At 59.9% G+C, this 21,498-nt stretch overlaps 1 protein-coding gene across 3 annotated transcripts in view; it reads right to left on the bottom strand.

Moving 5' to 3' along the window:
* Window positions 1-1,012: 1,012 nt before the first annotated feature.
* SULF2 (sulfatase 2) overlaps window positions 1,013-21,498 on the bottom strand; it is a 118,353-nt gene continuing 97,867 nt past the window's right edge. For all 3 annotated transcript variants that reach the window (XM_077167522.1, XM_077167529.1, XM_077167537.1), the window contains exons 6-21: window positions 19,077-19,227; window positions 18,036-18,211; window positions 16,872-17,000; window positions 15,498-15,554; window positions 13,873-14,002; window positions 11,630-11,825; window positions 8,741-8,966; window positions 8,534-8,630; window positions 7,967-8,061; window positions 7,179-7,238; window positions 6,651-6,820; window positions 6,227-6,369; window positions 5,167-5,290; window positions 3,238-3,271; window positions 2,967-3,020; window positions 1,013-1,991 (exon numbers count right to left, since the gene is read on the bottom strand). In XM_077167522.1, the coding sequence (XP_077023637.1) occupies window positions 1,961-1,991; window positions 2,967-3,020; window positions 3,238-3,271; window positions 5,167-5,290; window positions 6,227-6,369; window positions 6,651-6,820; window positions 7,179-7,238; window positions 7,967-8,061; window positions 8,534-8,630; window positions 8,741-8,966; window positions 11,630-11,825; window positions 13,873-14,002; window positions 15,498-15,554; window positions 16,872-17,000; window positions 18,036-18,211; window positions 19,077-19,227 (1,873 nt within the window). In that variant the 3' untranslated portion in view covers window positions 1,013-1,960. The remainder of the gene's footprint in view (window positions 1,992-2,966; window positions 3,021-3,237; window positions 3,272-5,166; window positions 5,291-6,226; window positions 6,370-6,650; window positions 6,821-7,178; window positions 7,239-7,966; window positions 8,062-8,533; window positions 8,631-8,740; window positions 8,967-11,629; window positions 11,826-13,872; window positions 14,003-15,497; window positions 15,555-16,871; window positions 17,001-18,035; window positions 18,212-19,076; window positions 19,228-21,498) is intronic.

Genomic DNA, 21,498 nt, shown 5'->3' with positions numbered 1-21,498 from the left:
GATTTCCAGTTACCCATATATATGCCTTACCAATTCCCTTTTTATTTGCAGAAGCCATGAGTTTTGTTCACAAATGAGAAATTCATAGAAGGAAAACCTTTAGGAAAGATGCAATTTTCCCCCTGCTGCAAGGGAATAAAGGCTGTTTTCCGTCTCCTAGGCACACTAATAATGAGCAGGGTATGTTCTTTTTCCTTCTTCTCTTTTACCAGTATATGGGATTTTGAAGAAGATAGAAATGTCATTCCGAGAGCAATATTTAAATTCTCAGGATTTGACTCATAGTATTGAGATTGGATTCAGTTTCAGTCAAGTTTAAATGTTGCTTAAAAAATCTAAATCATCCTTTATACTGCAAAGACTCAAAACCACATGGGATAATTTATGAGATTATTGGGTGATAAGCTATGACTGCTTTGCTTCTCACTTTGGATATTGTGTAAATAAAGGTTTCTATTTAAAATTGGAGCCTAAGAGGTTGCTTTTCCCCCCCACCCCCCTTTAATTTAAAATCCCTTTTGGATGAAATGTAAAAGACAAGGTTTAAAGAAGCCTATTTCAAATAATGGTAGCAGTTTCTACAAAATTAAAAGGCTATTTTTCCTGGGGATCCTTGGCTTTTTTGGGATGTTTTTATAAAATGTGAGTGCCTCAGGGTGTCTCCATCTATTAAATGAGAAATGGGTTGGAGTGGGTGATGGCTGAGTCTCCCCCCACCTCTATTGTAGAATTCTGAGCCCCAGGACTATCTGGTACACAGTGAGGGGATAAGATAAGGTGAATTGTTTTCCACTTGGTTAATACCGAAGTCCTAAACCTGGTATAATACGAAATTTACCTCTCAGGTCCCTGAAGTATGGTAAATTTTAGACACTAATTTATAATCATTGATTCCCTCTTTAAGAAGTTCTCTAAAACCAAAGCATCTCCTACCAAAAAGGTGTTGACTGCTAGTATCTTGATTTTTTTTTTTTTTGAATCAAACACACCAAAAGAAAACTCCACGAATGGCTTTTTACAAAATGGCAAAGCAAACTTCATACCAACTGCTGTTCATTGGCTGGGGGGTTTGAACATTGTATCACAATACTTATACTATAAAATTTCTTTACAAATACAATTTCATTAAAACTTAAACATACATTAAGTTCATTTCTTTTCAGTACCTTAAAAAAACAATACATCAGTTCTGGGACAGATAACAAAAGTATACTGAGAAAAATGATACCTGGGGCAGGAACAGAAATGTCCACAGCTGCAAAGGATTTTCTTTTTACACTGGCCACAGAGCGTTTATTAATACCACCACTCTTGAAAATCGCGGTTTCTTAGATCCCCCTAAAAGTTCCCACACTAGTTACATGTAAATGGTCACATATATACAGTGAAGTCATTTTCTTCAGAGGCAACCAGGGTAATAGTGCTGGGTGAATGGTCACTTTTTTTGTGCTATTGATGCCTTGTTAGGATCTTTGCACTGTTTTCAGCATCTGCAAGTAGCTTCTGTGTTGTTTCTAAGTTCTTTCTCTGTGATGAGCTAGAAGAATAAAAGGGTTTAAACCGGATCGTTTTTCCCCTATGATTTAAAAAAAATTCCAGTGATTATCACCTTTGAGGGAAATTTTCAAGAAAATAATTCTCTGTTCTTTTCTTGTCAGCCTCTTAGGGAGGGTTAGTGGTGACATCTGGATATGAAAATGCATTTTGTGCAGCTGGTGAGGCAGCTTCCAAAGCAAAAGCAGGAAGTACAAACATGGGCTTCTTGAAATGTCTCTACCTCTGATGGTTATTCTCTGGAATCTGCCATGTTGACTGAAAGCAAGTTCTGTCAGTCTCAGTCCTCCTGACTAACGGTGTTACATCTGCTTGAAATCATACATGCTTTTCATGATCTGTATGGCGAGCCTCACTTTCTAGTCAGATGTTGACTTTCTGTTTCTGGGCTGATCCCTGGTGCTTTTTAGCCTTCCCAGCCTTCCCAGAGTTGCCCCCTGTAGAACAAAGAAACTCACCTTAGTATTTGGTTACCATGCTGCATAAGGACTTCCTAATCAGTCCTACAGCTGAGTAAGCTTTGCTTCAAGGGTGTGTCTGCTGAATATTTCTAGGTCTCTCAGGGCTTGTTCCCACCTAATCTTCTAAATTTTCAGATGCTGATCTTTCCTAGTGGCTGGCAAACATGGTTTCTAAGGATCTGGATAGAAAAGTGGCCAAGGAGAATGTGAGATGTAAAGCTTGTGCCCCAATCTTGGGAGCACCAAAGAAATGTTTAGCCTGGCCCATTATTACTGTCCTGTTAAAGCCACATAGGTTTATACACATGAATAGAAAGGGCCAGAGGTTGCAAATGTTAGCTCACCAAGGGCTTTTTGCCTGCATTCGTATCTTAATGTCAAATTAATTGAAAATATTGAAAAAGTTTTCACACCTTTCTGCATATATATATTTAATATAATAGAAAATCTGGCAAACTATGCCCCATTCCTGCATGGAACAAATTAGTATTCGCTTTAGACTAGATATGAACTTTCCAAGTTGCCACAGTCTCCACTCAGCCTCCTGCCAGCCTCTATTTACATTGGGGTGAAACTTGTACTGCATGGATTTTTTGAAACCACTTAATGAGGTCACTCTGCTGCTGACATTATGGAGCAGTCTGCACTTTTTATTTGCAGCCATAGCCTTCAAGATATCTGACAATAAAATATTTAAATACTTCTCAACCTCTAAGTAATAGGCTGAGTTTACTGAGCACGTTATTATATACAGAACAATAGTATATTAGACAAGGTATTAATCTAAAACACGAAATGTACTGCAGTACAAGAGAGACTCCACGTTTCTGCTTCCCTTCATTATGGGAACACAGAGGGTGGAGAAGGAGAAATGGCAGTATACAGAACAGCCCTGGCAAAATGAGCAAGTCAGAGCCAGGTCTCTATTTGTAAACTGGTTTCTCAACTCACAGTGATTTGGAAGAAGGTCTCTTCATTTCTGGCCACTTTCGACGTTGAAACTGCCTACGTTTTCAAGTGTCAAAAGGAGAGTGAGTGTTAACCATCACCAAGAAAGAAGACATCCCCCAAGAAGTATAAAAGGCCTCCTTAGATGACATCTATCACCAGTGGATGGTCTGGGCCCCAGATAGACCAGGGAAAGGGCAGCCTCACAGAGAGAAGACAAGAATGGACCAGTAGATGGGACTTTTCCACTGGCTTTGAAAACAAAATGGAATACCTGTATTGCTCGTAGCTTCCTCCATCTTTCAGTCCTAAACGAGGGAGACATGAACAAAACACGGAACACGAAAGCTTGAAAAATAGCACAAGCACTCAAGCATTCATAACTGTTTTTTTTTTTTAAAACAACAACAAAAACAGAACCAAAACCCCCCCTTAGGCTTCTGGTCCCAACCCCATGACATGGGTAAGTGTTTTCTACTCAGAAAAAGTAGGCTGATTTATGAGGTGAACTGTCCCTATCCTCCGAAGGAAGCCTTGTTTATTACCTACAAGCTAGTGTCACCACATCGGTTTGAGGACCCTGAAGCTTTCATTCAGCGTTGACCCTAGACTCGGTTGGGGAGCTAGGCCTGGGCACAGACACCTCTGCTGCGGTGGACGGGGAGCCCAGACCCATCAGGAAGGTGAGGTGGTGGGCAGGGCCTTGTCTGAGCCCCTAGGACTGTTTCCTGGAGGACACAGCAGTGTGATCAAGATGCGGGGGCTTCAGTTAGCTTTTCTGGTTCACTTCATACGATAAGGATGAGAAGATTCACTTCAGAGGGCTGTCTCGGTGAAGTGTGGGTGTATGTAAACCACTTAGTACAGTGCTGGGACAGCGCATAATTAATAAGTGATTACATGTAAGATGATAAGAGTTACACTCAATTTGGTGGATGGTGGGAAGACAATGTTTCAGTCATCTGTGAGAATTGTGCTACTACAGCTCCTTCTCAGCAGGTGGTAGGATCGCCACAGATTCTGTACATGCAACTGCTCTTTCCCCTCCCTGTAACCCATGCGGGGACTAGAGGGTCTAGAGCCTCCCGCCGCAGCTGTTCAGCTGTCCTCTTGATGGGAACTCTAGAAGTCTTGCTAGACACAGGTTAATGCTCCCCAGGAGCCTGCAAGGACCAGAGGTTTTTAGGCCACTCCCTCGGCGACAAATGAACAGATTCCTCCTAGGAGCTTTTTTCATCTTGATTTAGTTGGCATCCTAAACTTAAAGCTGAAACTCCTGCTATTGCTCTGTCCTGCTTAAACCCAGGAGCCATTTGTGACTCCTACTTTTTAACTTCCTCATCCCCTATCACAGTGTACTAAGGACTTCTCCCCCTGCCTTAAATCCATCTTCTGCTCTCCATCTTCACTGCTTCCACTTTAGTCTGAGTCCCTAATGCCTCTCCAAGGATAAATGTGCCCCTCACTGTTCGCCCCAGACAATCCGTTCTCCACCAAGCGGCTGGCGTGCTCTTTGTAAGCACAGCTCACCCCCCTCCCCAGGGCAGAACTCTCCCTTGGCTTCCCCCTGCACCATGTCCCACAAAGCCCTTACAGGAGGGAACTTCCTGCCCCTCTGCATCCCTCCTGGGGCCTCCCACACTGGGTCTCTTTCTGCTCAAACACTCCTCAGAGCTTGTTTCCACCCCAGGGCTCCTGAAATGCCAGCCGTCCACAGCTTTCCTTTAGGACTTAGTTAACAGTTTGTCACTTCCTGGAGGGACATTCCTGACCCCACTTTATCTAGCCTTGCTCCTGTCACACTGTATTTTGAGATCTTGTTTTCCTCTCTTTGTGCAAGCAAGAGGCTCTCGTCATCTGGACTGCTGTCCGCATAGAGTGAGGTCAGGGAGTAGTGCGTTATATCTTTTTATTTCCCAGTAACTGGCATTGTTCCAGGCCTTTCTCAATGTTTGATGAATGAATGAATGAAAGAGGAGAGTTAAATGAGAGCGAATGATGTGTGTTTCCTGCACATATGGCCCAGGTGCTCCCCTCTCAGGAAGCGTAGCACATTGAAAGCCTGGGCAGGGGGCATCCAGTCTCTTCCAGATGGTTTCTCTCATTGTTATCACCCCCCCAACTCCTCATTCAGTCTTTAGGATGGACCCTGGTACCCTAAGTTCCTTCCTCTAAGCCCTGCTCTCTGGGAGCGACTACTCACCCAGGTCCATGTTTCGGGTCCGGGGATTGCACTGCTTATAGCCCTTGCAACTCCTCAGCTCCATGAGCTGCACGTGGAGCTGGTTGAGGAGTTCCCTGTCCAGTGTGTTCACTGCGTTCATCAGCTAGTTGGGGAAATGGGAGGTTGTCAGCAGGGTGAGCGCACAGACCCCATCTTCTCCAAACCCAGTTCAGGTAGGTTGGGAGTGGACGTGCTATGGGATGGTACCCTGTTCACCCCGACTTCCTCTTCTGCAGGAGCCCGAGTTTGGAATAGTTAGGAGTATCTTTTGGCTCCCACGAGCATGAAAACACCTCCGTGTATTTAGCATTGAACTCTTGGAGCCCCTGCCCCGGTGATTTACAAAACTTGGGAAGAACACTTTCCAAGCTGTATATTTTAAGCAGCCCTCAGTCACAGTTCCCCATTCCTCCCTGCTTGAAAAGTGGCCTTTTGGTGAAGAGGTTGGAGTAAGTGACCTGGGTCCTTGCTTAGCCTGGTGACCAGTGAACCTACAACTTCTGGCACCTCATTTTGTGAAATGCGGGGATGAACACATCTGAGGAGGTAGACTGGTGTCTATTTGGTATTTAAAACAAAGCATGATGAACAATTTGACAGAGCTGTCCAGGCGATTTAATACATAGAGGCACTCCACAACACGTGCTCGGTATGTAGGCAGTGCCATCTGAGTGCTGATTCTCATTCCCTGCCTGGCCCTGGAGCCACTGGAGTGTTCAGTATTTGGCCTGACCCCAAGGAACCCTGCAGCTTTACAGTAAGGAGTCTTCAGAAGTTCCTGCAAAGCCTGGCTTAATGGTGACATGTCCCTAAGAGGAAAGAAAGAAGCTGCACAATATCTATACAACAGGAAGTGTTGTAACAGTTGTAACGGGGTGGAGCAGGGCTGATTGAACAGAGTCCTCAAATCTCCAGTGGCTTCATAACTCACTGTGTTAGGGACGCCATGGAACTTGGAAATGTGTGTCACTTCCCCAGGGGCCTAAATGGCAGCACTGTGTGCCTGACACCCCATTTCTCCAGCTTCTGTGGTCTGTACCTGGTAGGGGTCTGTGTTGAGATCAAAGTACTCTAGGAAGCCGGTTGCAAATTCACAGAAGAGGAAATTGTGGGTCTCGTTGATTGTCCTCATGCACCAGTACGTGTTATTGTTGGCGCTGGTGCAGGCACAGAAGGGCCCCACTGCCAGGGAAGAGGGGGCAGGTCTTCAGTGTACCCGCAGGAAGATACTGTCTTCCGACAGCAGTTCCTGTCAGGGTCAGCCCCTCCAAGCCTGATGCCTGGAGGCCAGGTAGCTGGCCCTTGCTGGCCCCTGATGTCGGGGAACCTGTCCCTGAAAGACCCGGGGGGCCAGGCACGAAGCACCACCAGCTCCAGGTCATGGGGTAAGGTGGAGGCAGGCATCTGGGCTGCTGGGACACTGAGACCTGAAGCCCACCCTCCCGGGCCGCCCGCTGCCTCACGCGTCCAGAGCGGCGCCGTCTGCCAGTGCTGGTTGTCGTGCGTGAAGCACGTGAGGCCGGGCATGCTGCACGTGTCGTTGTTCTGCAGCCGCCTGAGCAGCTTGCGGAGTTTCTTCTTGCGCTTCTGCTCCCGCAGCAGCCACATCCTGTCCTTCTCCTGGAGCCCCTTCCTGTGGGCACAGAGGGCTGCACGCCTCACGCCTCCCTTGGGCTTTCACTCTGAGGGTGCCATGACCCCCACCGGTAAGGCCGAGACTGCTCCCACAGAGAGCCCCCAAATCTCACTGCCAGTGCGTGGCAGAGCGGCCAGGACCCAGGCTCCCGCCCGTGCCACCCCCTGCCTTCCTGCCCCTGCCCTGCTTGGGGACGTGCGGGAAGCCCCTGCAGGCCCTCCAAGAGCCACCGCAGACGCCTGGGAAGGGCCGGATGTCGTCCCTCTCCCTGTGTGGCAGCGAGGAGGCGCGGGCTTCCCGGGAGCGTTTTGCCTCTCCGCCCTGGGCCTTCGGCCGGGGTTCCGCTGCCTCTTACCTGAAGGGGTGCGGGCTGGAGCCTCTGTGCCGGAGGCGGCCTCTGTGCTGGGTGTGGAAACTGCAACAGATCCGCCCAGGGTCTCAGTTCTGCTGGGGGCCCCAGTACACGGATGGGGGGCCCTGGGCAGGTGAAGGCACGTGGCCAGCACTAGGGAGCTGGGCCTGCCTGGCCTCAGGCAGCCTTGGCCCTGGACCTCCAGGCTGGCTGCCCCCCGTCCACCCTCCGCACGCTCAGTCGGGGCCCAGGGCTGGGGGTCCCTGCTTTCTGGGAAGTAGCAGAGTTGGACAGCTGCGTTGTCCAGAACAGCTGCTGTCAGCCAGTGTGGCTATTTAGATGTAAATGAATTACAATGAAAAGTTCACTTTTTCACTCGTACTAGTCACATCTCAAGTGCTCGACAGCCACTCGCCAGTACTGCCCACTGTGATGGACGGCGCAGGTACAGACTGTCTTTGTCACTGGAGGACGTTCCATTAGTTGGTGCTGCTTCAAGTGCAGCCACTTGGGCCAGGGGTTTCCGGAGCTGGGAGTGTGGCCCTTGGGCCACAACGGAGGGAGGGGGGTCAAAAGGGTGCTCCGCAGGGGCACCGCTGCCCACCTGGGCACCCACTCTGCTGCTGCTTGTGGGCAGCGCCTGCTTGGCGGCTGCAGAGTGACTGGTGCCTTGGTGGCTACCAGTGCAGACGCGGTTGCCGAGGGAGCGGGAATAGGATAAAAGGAAAGGGGTCACCGAGGGGCCACGGTTTCCTCTGGGACGGAGCCCTGCAGGGCTGGGGCCACCTCACCTGACCTTGTGGCAGTCGCACTCTTCTGGCCGCTTTTTCTTCAGGTGCCCTCGGACTTCCCGCAGGTTCTTAATTTTGTTCTGCAGTGTTTCGATCTGAGTGAGGGAGCGGGAGAGGCTTGGCCCTCCAGCGGGGCGGGTGACGGTGGGCCTCCTGGACCCCCAGCTGCCTGTGTGCGGTGGCCGCCGGCTCCCCCAGGCCACGGGCAGAGAGGGCTCCTGGCTCCCCCCACCGCCCCCTACCCCTCCAGGTAGGCCCCGGTGGGAAGAGCTGGGTCATTCTACGTCCGTCAGGCTGTCCCAAGAACCTGCTGGGCCACTGAGGCTATGTGTCTACCCCCAGGCCTCTCGAGACCCATGAGAAAGGGTGGCGGCGTGGCTCTGCTGCCCCTCAGCCTGCACTGGGGTGGGGGGTGCTGGGGGCTTTCCCAGTCTCTGGCCTCCTTGTCTAAGCTCCTTCCTCTGGCTGCAGCTGGGTCCCCTTCCCTGCGTCTGACCTCGCCGCCCCCAGTGTGAATGGTGGGTCCCCCGGTGCTGGGGACATGCTCCCTGCCCAGGCTCCGGCCACCTCGTGGTCGATGTGCAGCTTGTGGTCTTTCCAGGCCTGCAGGGACTTGTACAGGTCTAGGTCACACTGGACCGTGTCATTCTCGAGGATGTAGCACCTGCTCGAGAGAAGGGGCCGCGAGTGGCCGAGGCTGTGGGGGATGGGGGGCCCGGGCCAGGGGGCCCGAGGTGTGGCAGCCCCTGCCGCCGCCTCCGCCTGGACTCTCACCGGTGGGTCACTTTAATGGGGTTGGGGGCCGAGTGGTCTGGAAGGCCTCCAGTGCCGCTGAAGTCCCCCCCGTCCTTGTCCTGGTCCTCGGGGGCCCCTGGCCAGTGCCGCTTGGTGAGGTTGTGGGGCTGGCCCCCGTCGTCCAGGCCCACGTGGTACACCTCGCCGTCCAGCTCCACAGCCACCGAGCGGGTGGCGCGATCGCGGGGGAGACCGGCCTTGTACTCTGGGGACACCGAGGGTGGGGGGTCAGGGTGGTGGGCTGGGCCGCGGTCCTTCCCCGGAGATGGCCCAATCCCGAGCGCCGGGCAGCACACTCCGCCCCGCCTCGCACTTGGGGGCCGTGAAATCCGCCCAGTGGGGAAGCAGTTCCTGGGAAGCCAGTGGGGCGACCTCACGGTGCTTCAGTTGGGAAACGTAAGTCCCAGAGCCAGGAAAGAACCGGCTCGGGAGAGTTTCAAGGAAGAGCTAAGAGCGGACACGCGGCATCGCCCCGCAGCGGGACACTGCTGGGCCTTAGCGAGGAACGAGGTAGCGTGAACGCCACGACGTGGCAGAACCTCGACACCACTGCGCTCAGCGACCGGAGCCAGACACTGTGGTTCATTCCACTGCTAGGAAATGTCCAGAGTCGGTGAATCCAGAGAGACAGAAAGCAGACTGGGGGTGGCTGGGGGGAGGGGGGAGGGGGACTGCTTAACGTGTGCGGGGTTCCTTGGGGGGTGATGCAAATGTTTTACAACTCCAAAGAGGTGGTGGCCACACAACATCGTGAATGTACTAAATGCCACTGAATTGTTCATTTTTTAAAACGGGTAATTTTATCACATGCGAGTTTTGCCTCAATAAAATACGAAAAGAAGAGGAAGAGTCATGCAGCAAATTCCTCAGGATAAAATGGGGAGGCTTGGGGAGGTCACTTAGCTTCTCCGAGCCTCAGTTTCCCCAGCCATGAGCTGGATGTGCGCCCTGGGGTTGGCAGTGGGCGGGGCTGAGAGCTGCTTTGTGTTCAGCCTAGTCCGACGTGAAGACTGAGTGGGGGCAGGCCCCGGGGGGTCGCGGTTCCTGAGGCGAGGGCGGGCTGCGGCCGAGGGAGCTGCCCCCTTGCCCAGGGCAGCGCGCCCTCCGCTTGGTCACAGCTCCCGCCTCTCCTTGTCTGGCCCCCGGGCCTCCGGTCTGTAGCCCTGCTCTGGAGTGGGTCCCAGGGACCCCCAGGAGCAAGACGGGAAAGGGTCCCGCCCTCGTGGAAGGCTTTTTGTCCTCGGGGTTCTCGGACTCCTTGTCTGGCCCCAGGAGCCCCCGGACCTTCCAGGCGGAGGCCTGGGCCTTTCCTGGCCCTGAGGGCTCTCTCCTCTGCCCCGCGAGTTAGTCTCCGTGCCGCACATCCCCGCCTTCCCTGGGGCCACGGGGCTGGGGGCCACCCCGGCCCGGGAGGGGGCTGCCTTTTCTGGGGCCTTGTTCTTTCTGCTCCTTTGGCCCGCTCAGGAGCTCGCCGCTCTCCCTGGTAACCACCCTGTGGCGCCAGGCGCAAGCTCGGGCCCTGGCCTGCCTGCTGGCACCCAGTCACGCCCCTGTGGGCTGTCACCCTGCCTTCCAGCCGAGTCACCGAGAAGGAGGCCAGGGGGGCCACAAGGCCTAAGGGACAGCATCTCGCTGCCTGCCCCGCACCACCCCTTCCTGACCTGAAGCTGCCACCCTCTCTGCCCATGTCCAAGGTCCCAGAGGTGCCCTTCCTGCTCCATGCACTCGGGGCGCTTCGTGAGCTTGTCGCCAAGAGCTTAGGATCTGGAAGCAACCCTCTTGGGCTCAGACCTCAACCGTACGTGTGGCCCCGGCAGGCCGCCCGCTGCCAGCAGTGTCTCACCCCGCGCCCACGCCCCAAGGACGGTGTGAGGCGAGCAGGAAGTCCCCGCACACGGTGAGCCACGCAACCGCCCCTCCTGGACACCCCAGGACATCCCCACTCGGGCTGGGGGCACCAGGCACGTCCTGTCCGCGAGCTCACTTTGCTACTTATCACCACCTGCTCTGGTGTAAAAAACCAACCAAGCAAACCCTCTCCGTCTCCGGGACACTCCACAAGGCAGGCACTCTGCTCCAGCACAGTCAGTGCTTGGTGAGTGTTGAATGAATGAGTGGACAAAGGAACAAATGAACAGGGGCTTGTTCTGACAAGGGGCTGTAATTCAGCCTCCTGGCGAGCACTGACGGCCCAGGGCGGAGGCTGCCCTCGTGGCTTCTGACCCTCCCTCCCAGGCCAGCCAAACCCTGGGGAGCTCTGCAGGCCGTGGGGTGCTGGCACTGCCTGCGCTCGAGGCCCTGCTGTGTCCACACTGCTGGGCGAGGGCGTGGGCTCCAGTGGCTGGGGCGTGGGCACCAGGAGGCAGGGCAGCCGGGCCCCCCCACCGGTCTGTCCCTTTCCCGAAGTGTGTCCCAGCTCTGCTACCTCTGCCGCACACCGTCCTCCCCTCTCCAGCACTGATCCCACCCAGGCCACGCCCACATCACAACCGCGGTGACTTCTGTGTTTTAAAGCATGAATCAAATTAAGTAACAGTTTCCCATTGACCGTCGAGACTGCAGCCCGGATGCTTTCCTCTGCCCACCACGATGCCAGTGTGCTGCGTCCTGTCCCCTCCCCTCCTCGCCTCGCCTCTGTCTCCGCCTGGGGTCTCTCCTGCCTCCGAGAGATCCTCCCCCACCTGACTTGAAGCTGCTCCTCCTGCCTTGCCAATGTTCCCTGCTGCTCCTCGCCACGCTGCCCCCCCACCGCCAGCATCAGATGGAGGGGAGGCGGAGGGGGAGGGGTCACTCCTGGGATGGGGGGGTAAGCATCTAGGGGGTAGCTGGGGGGAATGGGGGGGCGCCTGCTCCAGCTGCAACACTCACTGTTCTTGAAGAGCTTCTTCCGGCGTCCAGCCAGGCTGAGCTTGTGGTCGTCACTGTCGCAGGTGCAGGTCCCACCGCGCTGCCCGTCGTACCTGGGCACCAGGTTGGAGAGGCCGCGGCCACCCCCGAGCTGCACGGGGCCCTTGCACTTGTGCAGCTTCAGCTTGCCCGAGGCGTCCTCCACGCACTGCCACTTCTGCAAGACACGGACGGCCAGGGCCTCCAGTCTTGGGGCCGCGGCCCACCTCCTGGCACCTTCTCTGGCCAGTGCTCCATGCCCCGCTGCCCAAGGAGACCCTCCCCATAGCTGGAGGCTCCAAGTCTCCAAGTCCCACCCCTCTGCTTCCTCCACCATCCTGTGCTCGCCGCTCGACACACAGCGGGCGGGGAATAAACAGACACTATCACCCTCTGAGTCTCTATCCATCCCTCTCTTTTCCCGTTCGAGCCTCCTGCATCCCTCCTCGTGGGGCTCCTGCCTCCTGCCATAACCTGCTGCGGTCCACGGGCCCAGTGAGCATTGAGCGCCGGCTGCGAGCCTGGGGTCACGTGAGAGTGAACGGCTCCTCCCGCTGTGCATGGAGCACATCGTGTGCCAAGCTCAGGGTGGGGCCGCTAACTCACTTCTTATAGCCGTCCTCTATGCTATGTTAGTCCCGCTTAGAAGCCGAGGCACAGAGAGGTAAAGGGATTGGCGCCAGGTCACATAGCTCTGAGGGGCTAGAGCAGGCATCCAGTTGTTAAGCCGGACGGGGCCCACCAAGACGAAATGCTTTTCTTCTGCCCCTTCACACAAAGGCTGCCGAGCCCCGCACCGCTTGCAGAGGGTCTCCATTGACACCAGACACCCTTCCTGGGCCCCGCCTGTGCCCAGTGCTGAAGGTGGGCTTTGGAGGGGACCCTTGGCTGGGAAGCACCTGTCAGGGGCCCTGGGGGTCCCCCCAGCCCTCGGCACAGCGCCCACCCAGGCGGTTCAGAGCCAGCGCCTCCAGCCAGTGCCTGGGGTCGCTCAGCCTCTGCACCCGTTTCTCGGCGGGTAAAGGGTATGGGGGGGGGTTAGCAACAGCTCCCCCGTGGAGGGTTTCCAGAAGACAAAGAGTGAGTCTTCGTAAAGCGCCAAGAGCCAAGCCAGCAGCCCCTCCCCCCCGCTCCGTGCTGGGCTTTGGGGACAAGGCGACCAAAGTCCATGTGGGCCCCAGCCACAGGGGTCCCGCCCGCAGGGCCCGGCGCTCTCAGATGGAGGTTGGGGGGCCACGAGAACGCTCGTCCACAAGGAGGGGCGAGTGGGCAGAGGGTGCCAGGGGCCGTGAGCGGGGTCAGGCTTGATGCCTCCCGCAGGGCCGGCGCCTGCAGCTGCAGCTTTGGGCTTGAGGACCTGCTGTGGGAACACCGCCGTCCGTCCCCCCGACGAGGGCGCGGTGCTGAGACGCACCAGCGAGGCCCCTGCAGGACGAGCCCCTCATCCCACCCCTCGGTCCTTTTAGCTCACTGCTGCCATGGGGCCACGCTGGGGGCTGAGCTTGAGCCTCAGCTCCTTGGGCTCAAGGCCAGGCCAGGCCAGGGCAGGGCAGGACCGGGAAGGGGTGTCAGCCTCAGCGCGCCGCCGCCCCGTCCCCTCCCTGCCCCCTCCCCAAGCGGCCAGCCCCTCCCGAACAGCGTCCCGATTTCTGGCATCTATTGGTCCTGCCTGGGTTGTTGTTTCCTGATTTCGAGAGAAATCGATTAATTTCTTAAAAACAAACATGTTTATTTAAAAAGACAATTCCCTGTTACTTCCATAAATGGAAAACGAGTCAGGGAGAGGCAACCGTAAAAGCAAGTACTATGGGGGGGCCACAGTGGCTCAGGCCGAGTTCCTGCCTGCCAGGCCGGAGACCCGGGTTCGATTCCCGGTGCCTGCCCATGCAAAAATAAATATAAATAAATAAATACATGAAAACGGCGTGGTCTTTTCTTTGACAAAGAGACCTGCTGTGTCTTCCCTAAACAGGGGTAAGCAGGGTTCAGAGGAGCTAAGGGCCCACGGAGCCTGGCCTGACTGCATCGGGGTGCAGAGGGGGCTGGCAAAGGAGCCCTCGTCTCACCCTGCGTCACCTGGGCACCTAGCATCTCCTTGGTGTCTGGTCACCCACGGTCAACAGGCCACATTCCACCTTGGGGAGCCACTGGTCACGCAGAACCTGGGGTGGGGGGAGCGGCCCCTGCCCCCAGAGCACCGCCCCCCCGCCCTCAGGTGTCCTCACCTGGCCCAGCTGCTCACACGCGGTCTGGTACTCGGCCCGCTGGCACAGATCTTTCACGCGCTGGTGCTTGGGCAGGAAGTTCTCCTCCTGGGCGTCCCCCTGGTCGCTGCCCCTCTTGTGGAGCAGTTTGCTGGGGGCATGAGCGGCAACATGGGCTGCTGTGCACGCGCTCCTGCCCCGTTGCCGAGGGTCCGGCCAGCCCTGCCTCCCTCCGCAGCCGCCCCAGGGCGCTCAGAGGACCGCCACACCCCAGCCCTGCACGGGGACCGCGGCGGGTCCTCCCGGCCGCCCAGCTCAGGGTCCCCGGCGCCCAGGCTGAGCACTCAAAAGGTACGGCGTCCACCACTCCCCTCTCCTGCCTCCCAGCCCGAAGCTTCCTCCCCAGAGTGCGGCAAAAGCCTCGCCACCAAACCCTTCCTCAAAATACGTCCCGGGGCCGACCGCGCTCTTCTCCTTCCCGGCCGCCCCTGGCCCCGTCCGCCCCCACCGCCTCCACCCCCGCTCCCCACCCGCTGCCAGGGGCCCGTGGTGGGCGCCCACCTGTCACCCCTGCTTGCTGCTCTCCAGGGGCTCCGCCAGCTCCCCCAACCCACCCCCCCGCCCCCACCCCGGGGCCCGGCGCTGGCCGCATCTCCCGGCAGCACTTTTCTCACCTCTCCCAGGTCCTTGCACAAATGCCTCTTTCTCAGTGAGGCCCCTTGTGGTCACCGCTTTAGAACTGGAATCCCCCCACCCTTCGCCCCACTCTCTTGCTTTGTCTCTCTCATGGCTCCTGTGACTCGGGACACGCTACATCTTACACAGTGACAGCGCTGATCGTCCGCTCTCATCACTCAGCTCTTAGGCTGCCCAAGGGCAGTGCCTTTGCATTCCAGGCCCTGGGACACTGCTGGCTCCCGGCGCTCAGTGTCACCCGCAGCGGGAAAGCACGCATGTGTGCACGAAAGAACGACGGCAGGGAACTGAAGCTTCCCGGGCCCCCCTCCCGCTCTCAAACCCCGGCCCCTGCCTGGGCGCCGACTTGCAGGGCTGGGCTAGGGCCCCCGGGCCTGACGACCGCCCTGTCCCCTGCCCGCTCAAAGGATCCGGCTCTTTTGTTTCCGTCTTCCAAGCCCGAGGTGTGGGGCCTGCCAGCCGAGTGGGCAGCTGGGGGTGTGGGGGCACTGCGGGGGCGGCCCTGCCTGCTCGGGGCCCGTCCACAGGGGAGGGCGTCCAGCTGACCACTGCTTCTGGCTTAAAGAGACTTAGAAATGGACACTTTACATGGAATTTCCCACATCGTATGAGCTGACAATAAAAACACATTCATGATGTTGCCCAGACTGGACCAAACAAGTCCAAAGAGTGGACGTGGCCTCTAGCGTCTTTGGGACAGCTAGGGGGCTGCCCTGCCTGGGAGCCCTGGAGCCCCTGGTCACTGTGGAGCTCCCCTAAGAGCCGTGTCTGCACCCCTGCCCTTGGCATTGGGAGCTGGGGTGCCGTCGGGGCGGTGGGGGTGCCGTCGGGGCGGTGGGGGTGCCGTCGGGGCGGTGGGGGTGCCGTCGGGGCGGTGGGGGTGCCGGGTGGTGCTCAGCTCCCACGCATGGGCTGAGGGGCTTTGCGAGGGCCCTGGGACCCGCACTTACCCTCGCTCCACTAGGAAGGAGTCCCGCCAGATCCTCATCTTCTTTTTCAAGTGGAACCTGGAAAAAAGCCACGTCCAGTTTCTCATCCATGTGGAGCCCCGCTCACCCCCGGGCCGGTGTGGGGAGCGGGGGGGGCGGCGGGAGGTCTGGGCTGAAGGTCTGGGGGCTGAAGCCGCCCAGATCCCCTCGCTAAGCTGCACATACTGTTGGGCGTCCATCTCAGGGTCTCCTGGGAAGTCCTGCGGCCCCCCCCCCCCAGCCCCCCAGCGCTGGCAGCAATCACTTTCTCTCCATCCAGCACCATGGGAAGCTGACGGCGACGTCACCTTAGGGACACCGGGTTTGGGGCTCTTCCCGCTTTGACCCCTTCTGGGTGGGTAACTTCAAGGTGCTTGTCACTAGCGCCACCTGTGTCCCGGGGTGGGGCCTGAGGCTGAAAGGGGACACCTCCTCCTGCACCCCAACTCCTGACCCTGAGGCTGAGAGGGGGCGCCTCCTCCTGCACCCCGACTCCTGACCCTAAGGCTGAGAGGGGATGCCTCCTCCTGCACCCCGACTCCTGACCCTGAGGCTGAGAGGGGATGCCTCCTCCTGCACCCCGACTTCCAGGTGCCCTGACCCCCACACCAGTGCCCTGTGCCCCAACACATCCATGACACCCTCTGACAGCTCACTGAGCCTCACTGCCGGGGGACGGAGCTGTGCGAGGTGGTGCCCTGCAGGACAGCTGGACGTGGACAGACACGTGGATGGGGCAGGAGCCAGGCAGTGCCAGGCTGGCCACCAGGAGCTGCTGCGGCCACAGCAGCAACCACGTCCGCCCCTCCCAGGCCAGGCCCTCCTCAGCGCCCCTCTCACCTGCCTGTCTGCTGCTCCCTTTGCCGCCCCTCCTGCTGCCCGGGCACCAGGGAGAGGGGTGGGGGCTGCCCAGCACCCTGGACATGCGATGCAGGCCCCACCCCCACCCGGTGCCCTGAGGCCCGGACCAGGCCCAGACCTGTTGTATGACCCCTGCCCCCCCGCCTCACTCTGCCACTCTGGGATCCAATTTCCAAATTGGCAAAATGGGGAAAGTATCAACGCCTACTCCGCTGGGTTGTTGTGAAGCTAAAGGTGAAGCGAAGCCTGGCAGCTGCGCAGAGGGAGCTGCCCCCGGGTCCTTTCTGGGTACGTGGTTGGTATTTCGAGATTAGTTCCGGCAGGTCCCCGGTGGCCACTGCGGCCACATCCCAGATGGGAAGCTGAAGGCAGTGGCCTTCTGTCCCCTCCCCATGGTGGGTTAGGGGACAATGGGGAGGCCAGACCCTCTCTGCGCTCAGACCCCCGCCTTAGCCCCGAGTCCCCGCAGGTCGGCACCGGGCGTCCCCCCCTCACCGGTTCACGGGCTGCTCCGTGTCCAGCAGCTTGAGGATGGATTTGCCGTCCATGTCCGCGGGGACAGCCAGACCCGCGATGTCCAGGATGGTGGGGGCCAGGTCGATGTTGAGGACAACGTGGGGATTCCTGGGGGACAGAGGTGGCAGGGGCTTAGCACCCAGACAGAGCCGCCCCAGCCTGGCTCGGGAGAGGGGTCGCTGGAGGCACGGGGGCTGTGATCGTGTCCCCCTCCCACAACAGGAGGCCGGCCCCCCTGACCTTCGCTGCCCTCAAGCCGCAGCTGAGTGCGGCCCCTGCCCCTCTTCCCTCCTGGCCTCGCTTGGCTGGTTCGGGTGCGGCCACCTGGCCAGGGCGTCCACCTTTAAGAGTCTCCCTGAACCCGACTTCTCCTGGGTCTCCCCCAGCCCCCCGGCCATCCCCGTCATGCCGGCTGGCGCCTCCTCCATCTCATTTTCTCCGCCTCATCTGAGGGTCCTGACCCCCACCTCTCTCCTGTCCGTGCAGGTGGGGCCTGGGGCCCCAAGAACCAGGCACAGGCTCCAAGGCTGACCAGGCCCACCCCGTCAGTGCTGGCCGAGCCCCTGGTGTGCTCATGGGCTGGGTCCCTGCCCCCGAGGGGCAGCGCCCGTGGGCCCCAATCCCAGCTCCTTCCCTTGCTTGCTGTGTGTCCTCGAGTGGCTCGCCCTCTCTGTGCCTCTCCCCTTAGGTGGCAGACAGGTTGTAACAACAGCACCGGCTCCCAGGGAGGCCGTGATGCTTAAAGGGTTACGTGGGTGCAAAGTGCACGGCCAGGGCCTGAGGGAGAGCCCACCACAGCCTGTGCTGCGGCCACGTCAGGGCTGGGGGGCCTGGGGGACAGCGCCAAAGGCCAGGCGCGACGGGATGAGCCCACGGGGAACGAGCACCCACCGTGCCAGCCAGAGCTCGCGGCTCCTGTCCAGGACAGGGCTCCGGCCTCCCTCCACCCCCACCCAAACAGCCCGTCTTCACCGGCGCTCGTGGCTCACGGTGGAATGCTCCAGAACCCACCCGAGCACCTGATGCGAGGGCCCCGGGCCAGGCCGTGGGCACAGGGCAGGGCCCCGGTTCCGGCCACACGCCCGACCACCGGCCGCCTCCTGCCGGGAGCCCGGGGGCCCTGGGGCCGGGGGTCGCACTCACAGCGAGCCGGCCTCCACGTTGGGGCCCCTCACGTAGAAGGGGACCCTGATGTCGAACTCGTACGGCATGGACTTCCCTTTCACCAGGCCGAACTGGCCGATGTGGTAGCCGTGGTCGGCCGTGTACACGACGTACGTGTTGTCCAGCTCGCCCGTCTCCACCAGCATGTTGTGGATCTGCGGGGGGCGGGGGGTGGGGTGGGGGCGCCTGAGTCTCCTGCTGAGCCCCCCCACCCCGCCCCGCGCCAGGATCTCTGCTCCAACCTCACCTTCTCCGATTCGTAACCGCACCCCTCACCTGCCCCCCGCCCCCCGCTTTCCCTCACAGCACTCAGGCATTGACTCATCTGTTCAAATGCCCAGGGAATGAATGAATGCATGAATGACTGAATGGGCGGATGAAGAAGGGACGGCAGCCGGCCTGCGGTGGGCAGCTGCGATGGAGGAAGTGCCGCCCGCCACCTCCTGCGATGACAGGGAGGGTCTCGAAGCTGGCCACGTGGGGCGACCGGCACTTGAAACGTGGCGGGTGCAGCCGAGACACCGAATTTTAAGTTTTATTCTATTTTAATCCATTTATATTGCCATGGATGAATAAAATGTGGTGTATCCTTATAGCGTTATAGGACTGGACAATATAAAAAGCGAAGTGCTGGTACTTCAACAGCGTGGAGGGACCTTGAAAACACTGGGGTCGGTGGACAGTGAATCACAAAGGGGCGCGGTGCTGCCAGGAGGGGCAGGGAGGGCGGAGACGAGCGGTTGTCTGGGCGGAGGGTGGGGGCGCAGGGTCGGGGGGCTTCTCTGGGCGATGGAATTGTGACCCTGCTGCAGCGATGTCTGCACAGCCCTGGGTAAGCCCCGCCGTGGGGTAAATGGTGTCCGAACTGTGCCTGGACAAAGCTGTTTAAAGGAGACTAAAGAGGCCCACGTGGCTGCCTCCTGGGGCAGCCCAGATCTGGGAGGGGCGTTTCTGGGGGGCAGAGCCTTTTCGCTGTCCCCTTCCCGCTGCTCCCCCGCGCGGCCGAGCCGCGGCACTCACGGCGTCCATGGAGTCGTCCACCGACACGAGGGTCTGCAGGCGCCTGCGCTGCAGCATGTTGGTGAACTCCATGTGGATGGGCTTCATGGGCCCCGTGTAGCGCATGATCCAGTGCTTGTCGGGGCTGGGCGCGTAGTTGTAGCTCGGCGTGCTGCGGGGACACGGCGGGGCGCTCAGCGACGGCCACACCCCGGCCCGCGCCGCGCTCCGCGGCTGTTGCAGCCTTTCTCCGGGCGGCGGAGGCCGAGAGGCCGGAGCGAGAGGGCCCAGCCTCCCGCGCCCTCGACGCTGCCGTCCCCGGACCGCCTCGGAAGCGGCTCGCCTCCCTTTCAAAGGAGGGAGGAGGCTGTGATGGAAGCTTTGCGTCGGCCCATCCTACTTATTTGTCCAGTTACCTGCTTCTGTGGTCAAGGTGGGGCTACACAGTTTCCTTTATAAATACATGTGGTTTTGAAAAGAAAAATGATTTTAAAATTCAGTAAATAGTTATACATAAACCGCCAAATTGTGACGACATTTTGAGTGAGCATAGATGAGACCCGCTGCATCCTTTGATTATCACAATGACCCTTCCAGTTCCGGCTTAATCTTCTACTTTCCGAAGAGGAGACAGAGGTTCAGGGAGGTTCGTGGACCCACCTGCCCATGACCTCCCTTCATGAGTGGTAGAAGCACTGGGGTCCGTGACTTCTGCTGACACCCAGACGGGGCCGGGGTCCTACGCAGGGCAGGGGCAGGGGCTGCCCTAAGGACCACCCCCTGCGCCAGGCCCACCCCCGGGGGTGTCGGCGCCATCACCTGAACCTGCTGCCTGTGCCACAGTGTGGAGGCCCTCGCTTCTTCACGGCCCGTGGACACTGCTGTGTCCATGGGAGGGCCTGAGGGATGGCAGCCCCTTCCCGTGGGCAGGGAGGGTGGTGGGGTGGACTTTGCCCTCTCAGCCCAAGCTGAGCCCCCTGCACGGTGCCGGGAGGCCAGCAGGAGCCTGCACCCCCCCCCCCCCCCGGCCACCACTCCCCAGGCCACTACCCCCGGGCCACAGTCCTCCAGGCTGCCATCCCCCAGACCCCCCCCCAGGCCATGCCCCCAGGCCGCCCCCAGGCCCTGTCCCCCCAGGCTGCCCCCCAGACCCTGCTCCCCCAGGCTGCCCCCCCAGGCCGCCCCCCCAGGCTGCCCCCCAGGCCCTGCTCCCCCAGGCTGCCCCCTAGGCCCTGCCCCCCCAGGCTGCCCTCTAGGACCTGCTCCCCCAGGCCCTGCTCCCCCAGGCCCTGCTCCTCCAGGCTGCCCCCTAGGCCCTGCTCCCCCAGGCCCTGCTCCCCCAGGTTGCCTCCTAGGCCCTGCCCCCCCCAGGCTGCCCCCCAGGTCCTGCTCCCCCAGGCCCTGCCCCCCAGGCTGCCCCCCAGGCCCTGCTCCCCCAGGCTGCCCCCCAGGCCCTGCTCCCCCAGGCTGCCCCCCAGGCCCTGCTCCCCCAGGCTGCCCCCAGGCCCTGCTCCCCCAGGCTGCCCCCCCAGGCCATGTCCCCCCAGGCCCTGCTCCCCCAGGCCCTGCCCCCCAGGCTGCCCCCAGGCCCTGCTCCCCCATGCTGTCCCCCCAGGCTATGCTCCCACAGGCTGCCCCCCAGGCTTCCCCCCCAGGCCATGCTCCCCCAGGCTTCTCCCCCAGGCTATGCTCCCCCAGGCTGCCCCCCAGGCCCTGCTCCCCCAGGCTGCCCCCCAGGCCCTGCTCCCCCAGGCTGCCCCCAGGCCCTGCTCCCCCAGGCTGCCCCCCAGGCCCTGCTCCCCCAGGCCCTGCTCCCCCAGGCTGCCCCCCAGGCCCTGCTCCCCCAGGCTGCCCCCAGGCCCTGCTCCCCCAGGCTGCCCCCCCAGGCCATGTCCCCCCAGGCCCTGCTCCCCCAGGCTGCCCCCAGGCCCTGCTCCCCCAGGCCCTGCCCCCCAGGCCGCCCCCCAGGCTGCCCCCAGGCCCTGCTCCCCCATGCTGTCCCCCCAGGCTATGCTCCCCCAGGCTGCCCCCCAGTCCCTGCTCCCCCAGGCTGCCCCCCAGGCTGCCCCTCAGGCCCTGCTCCCCCAGGCTGCCCCCCCCAGGCTGCCCCCACAGGCCCTGCTCCCCCAGGCTGCCCCCCCAGGCCATGCTCCCCCAGGCCGCCCCCCAGGTTGCCCCCAGGCCCTGCTCCCCCAGGCTGTCCCCCCAGGCTATGCTCTCCCCGGCTGCCCCCCCAGGCCCTGCTCCCCCAGGCTGCCCCCCCAGGCCCTGTCTCCCCAGCCCTGCTCCCCCAGGCTGCCCCCCCAGGCCATGTCCCCCCAGGCCCTGCTCCCCCAGGCTGCCCCCCCAGGCCATGCCCCCCAGGCCGCCCCCCCAGGCTGCCCCCCAGGCCCTGCTCCCCCAGGCTGCCCCCCAGGCCCTGCTCCCCCAGGCCCTGCTCCCC

Source organism: Tamandua tetradactyla, chromosome 1 (genome assembly GCF_023851605.1).
Source record: "Tamandua tetradactyla isolate mTamTet1 chromosome 1, mTamTet1.pri, whole genome shotgun sequence".
NCBI classification, from domain to species: Eukaryota; Metazoa; Chordata; class Mammalia; order Pilosa; family Myrmecophagidae; genus Tamandua; species Tamandua tetradactyla.
This window is presented reverse-complemented; position numbering and strand designations above follow the sequence as displayed.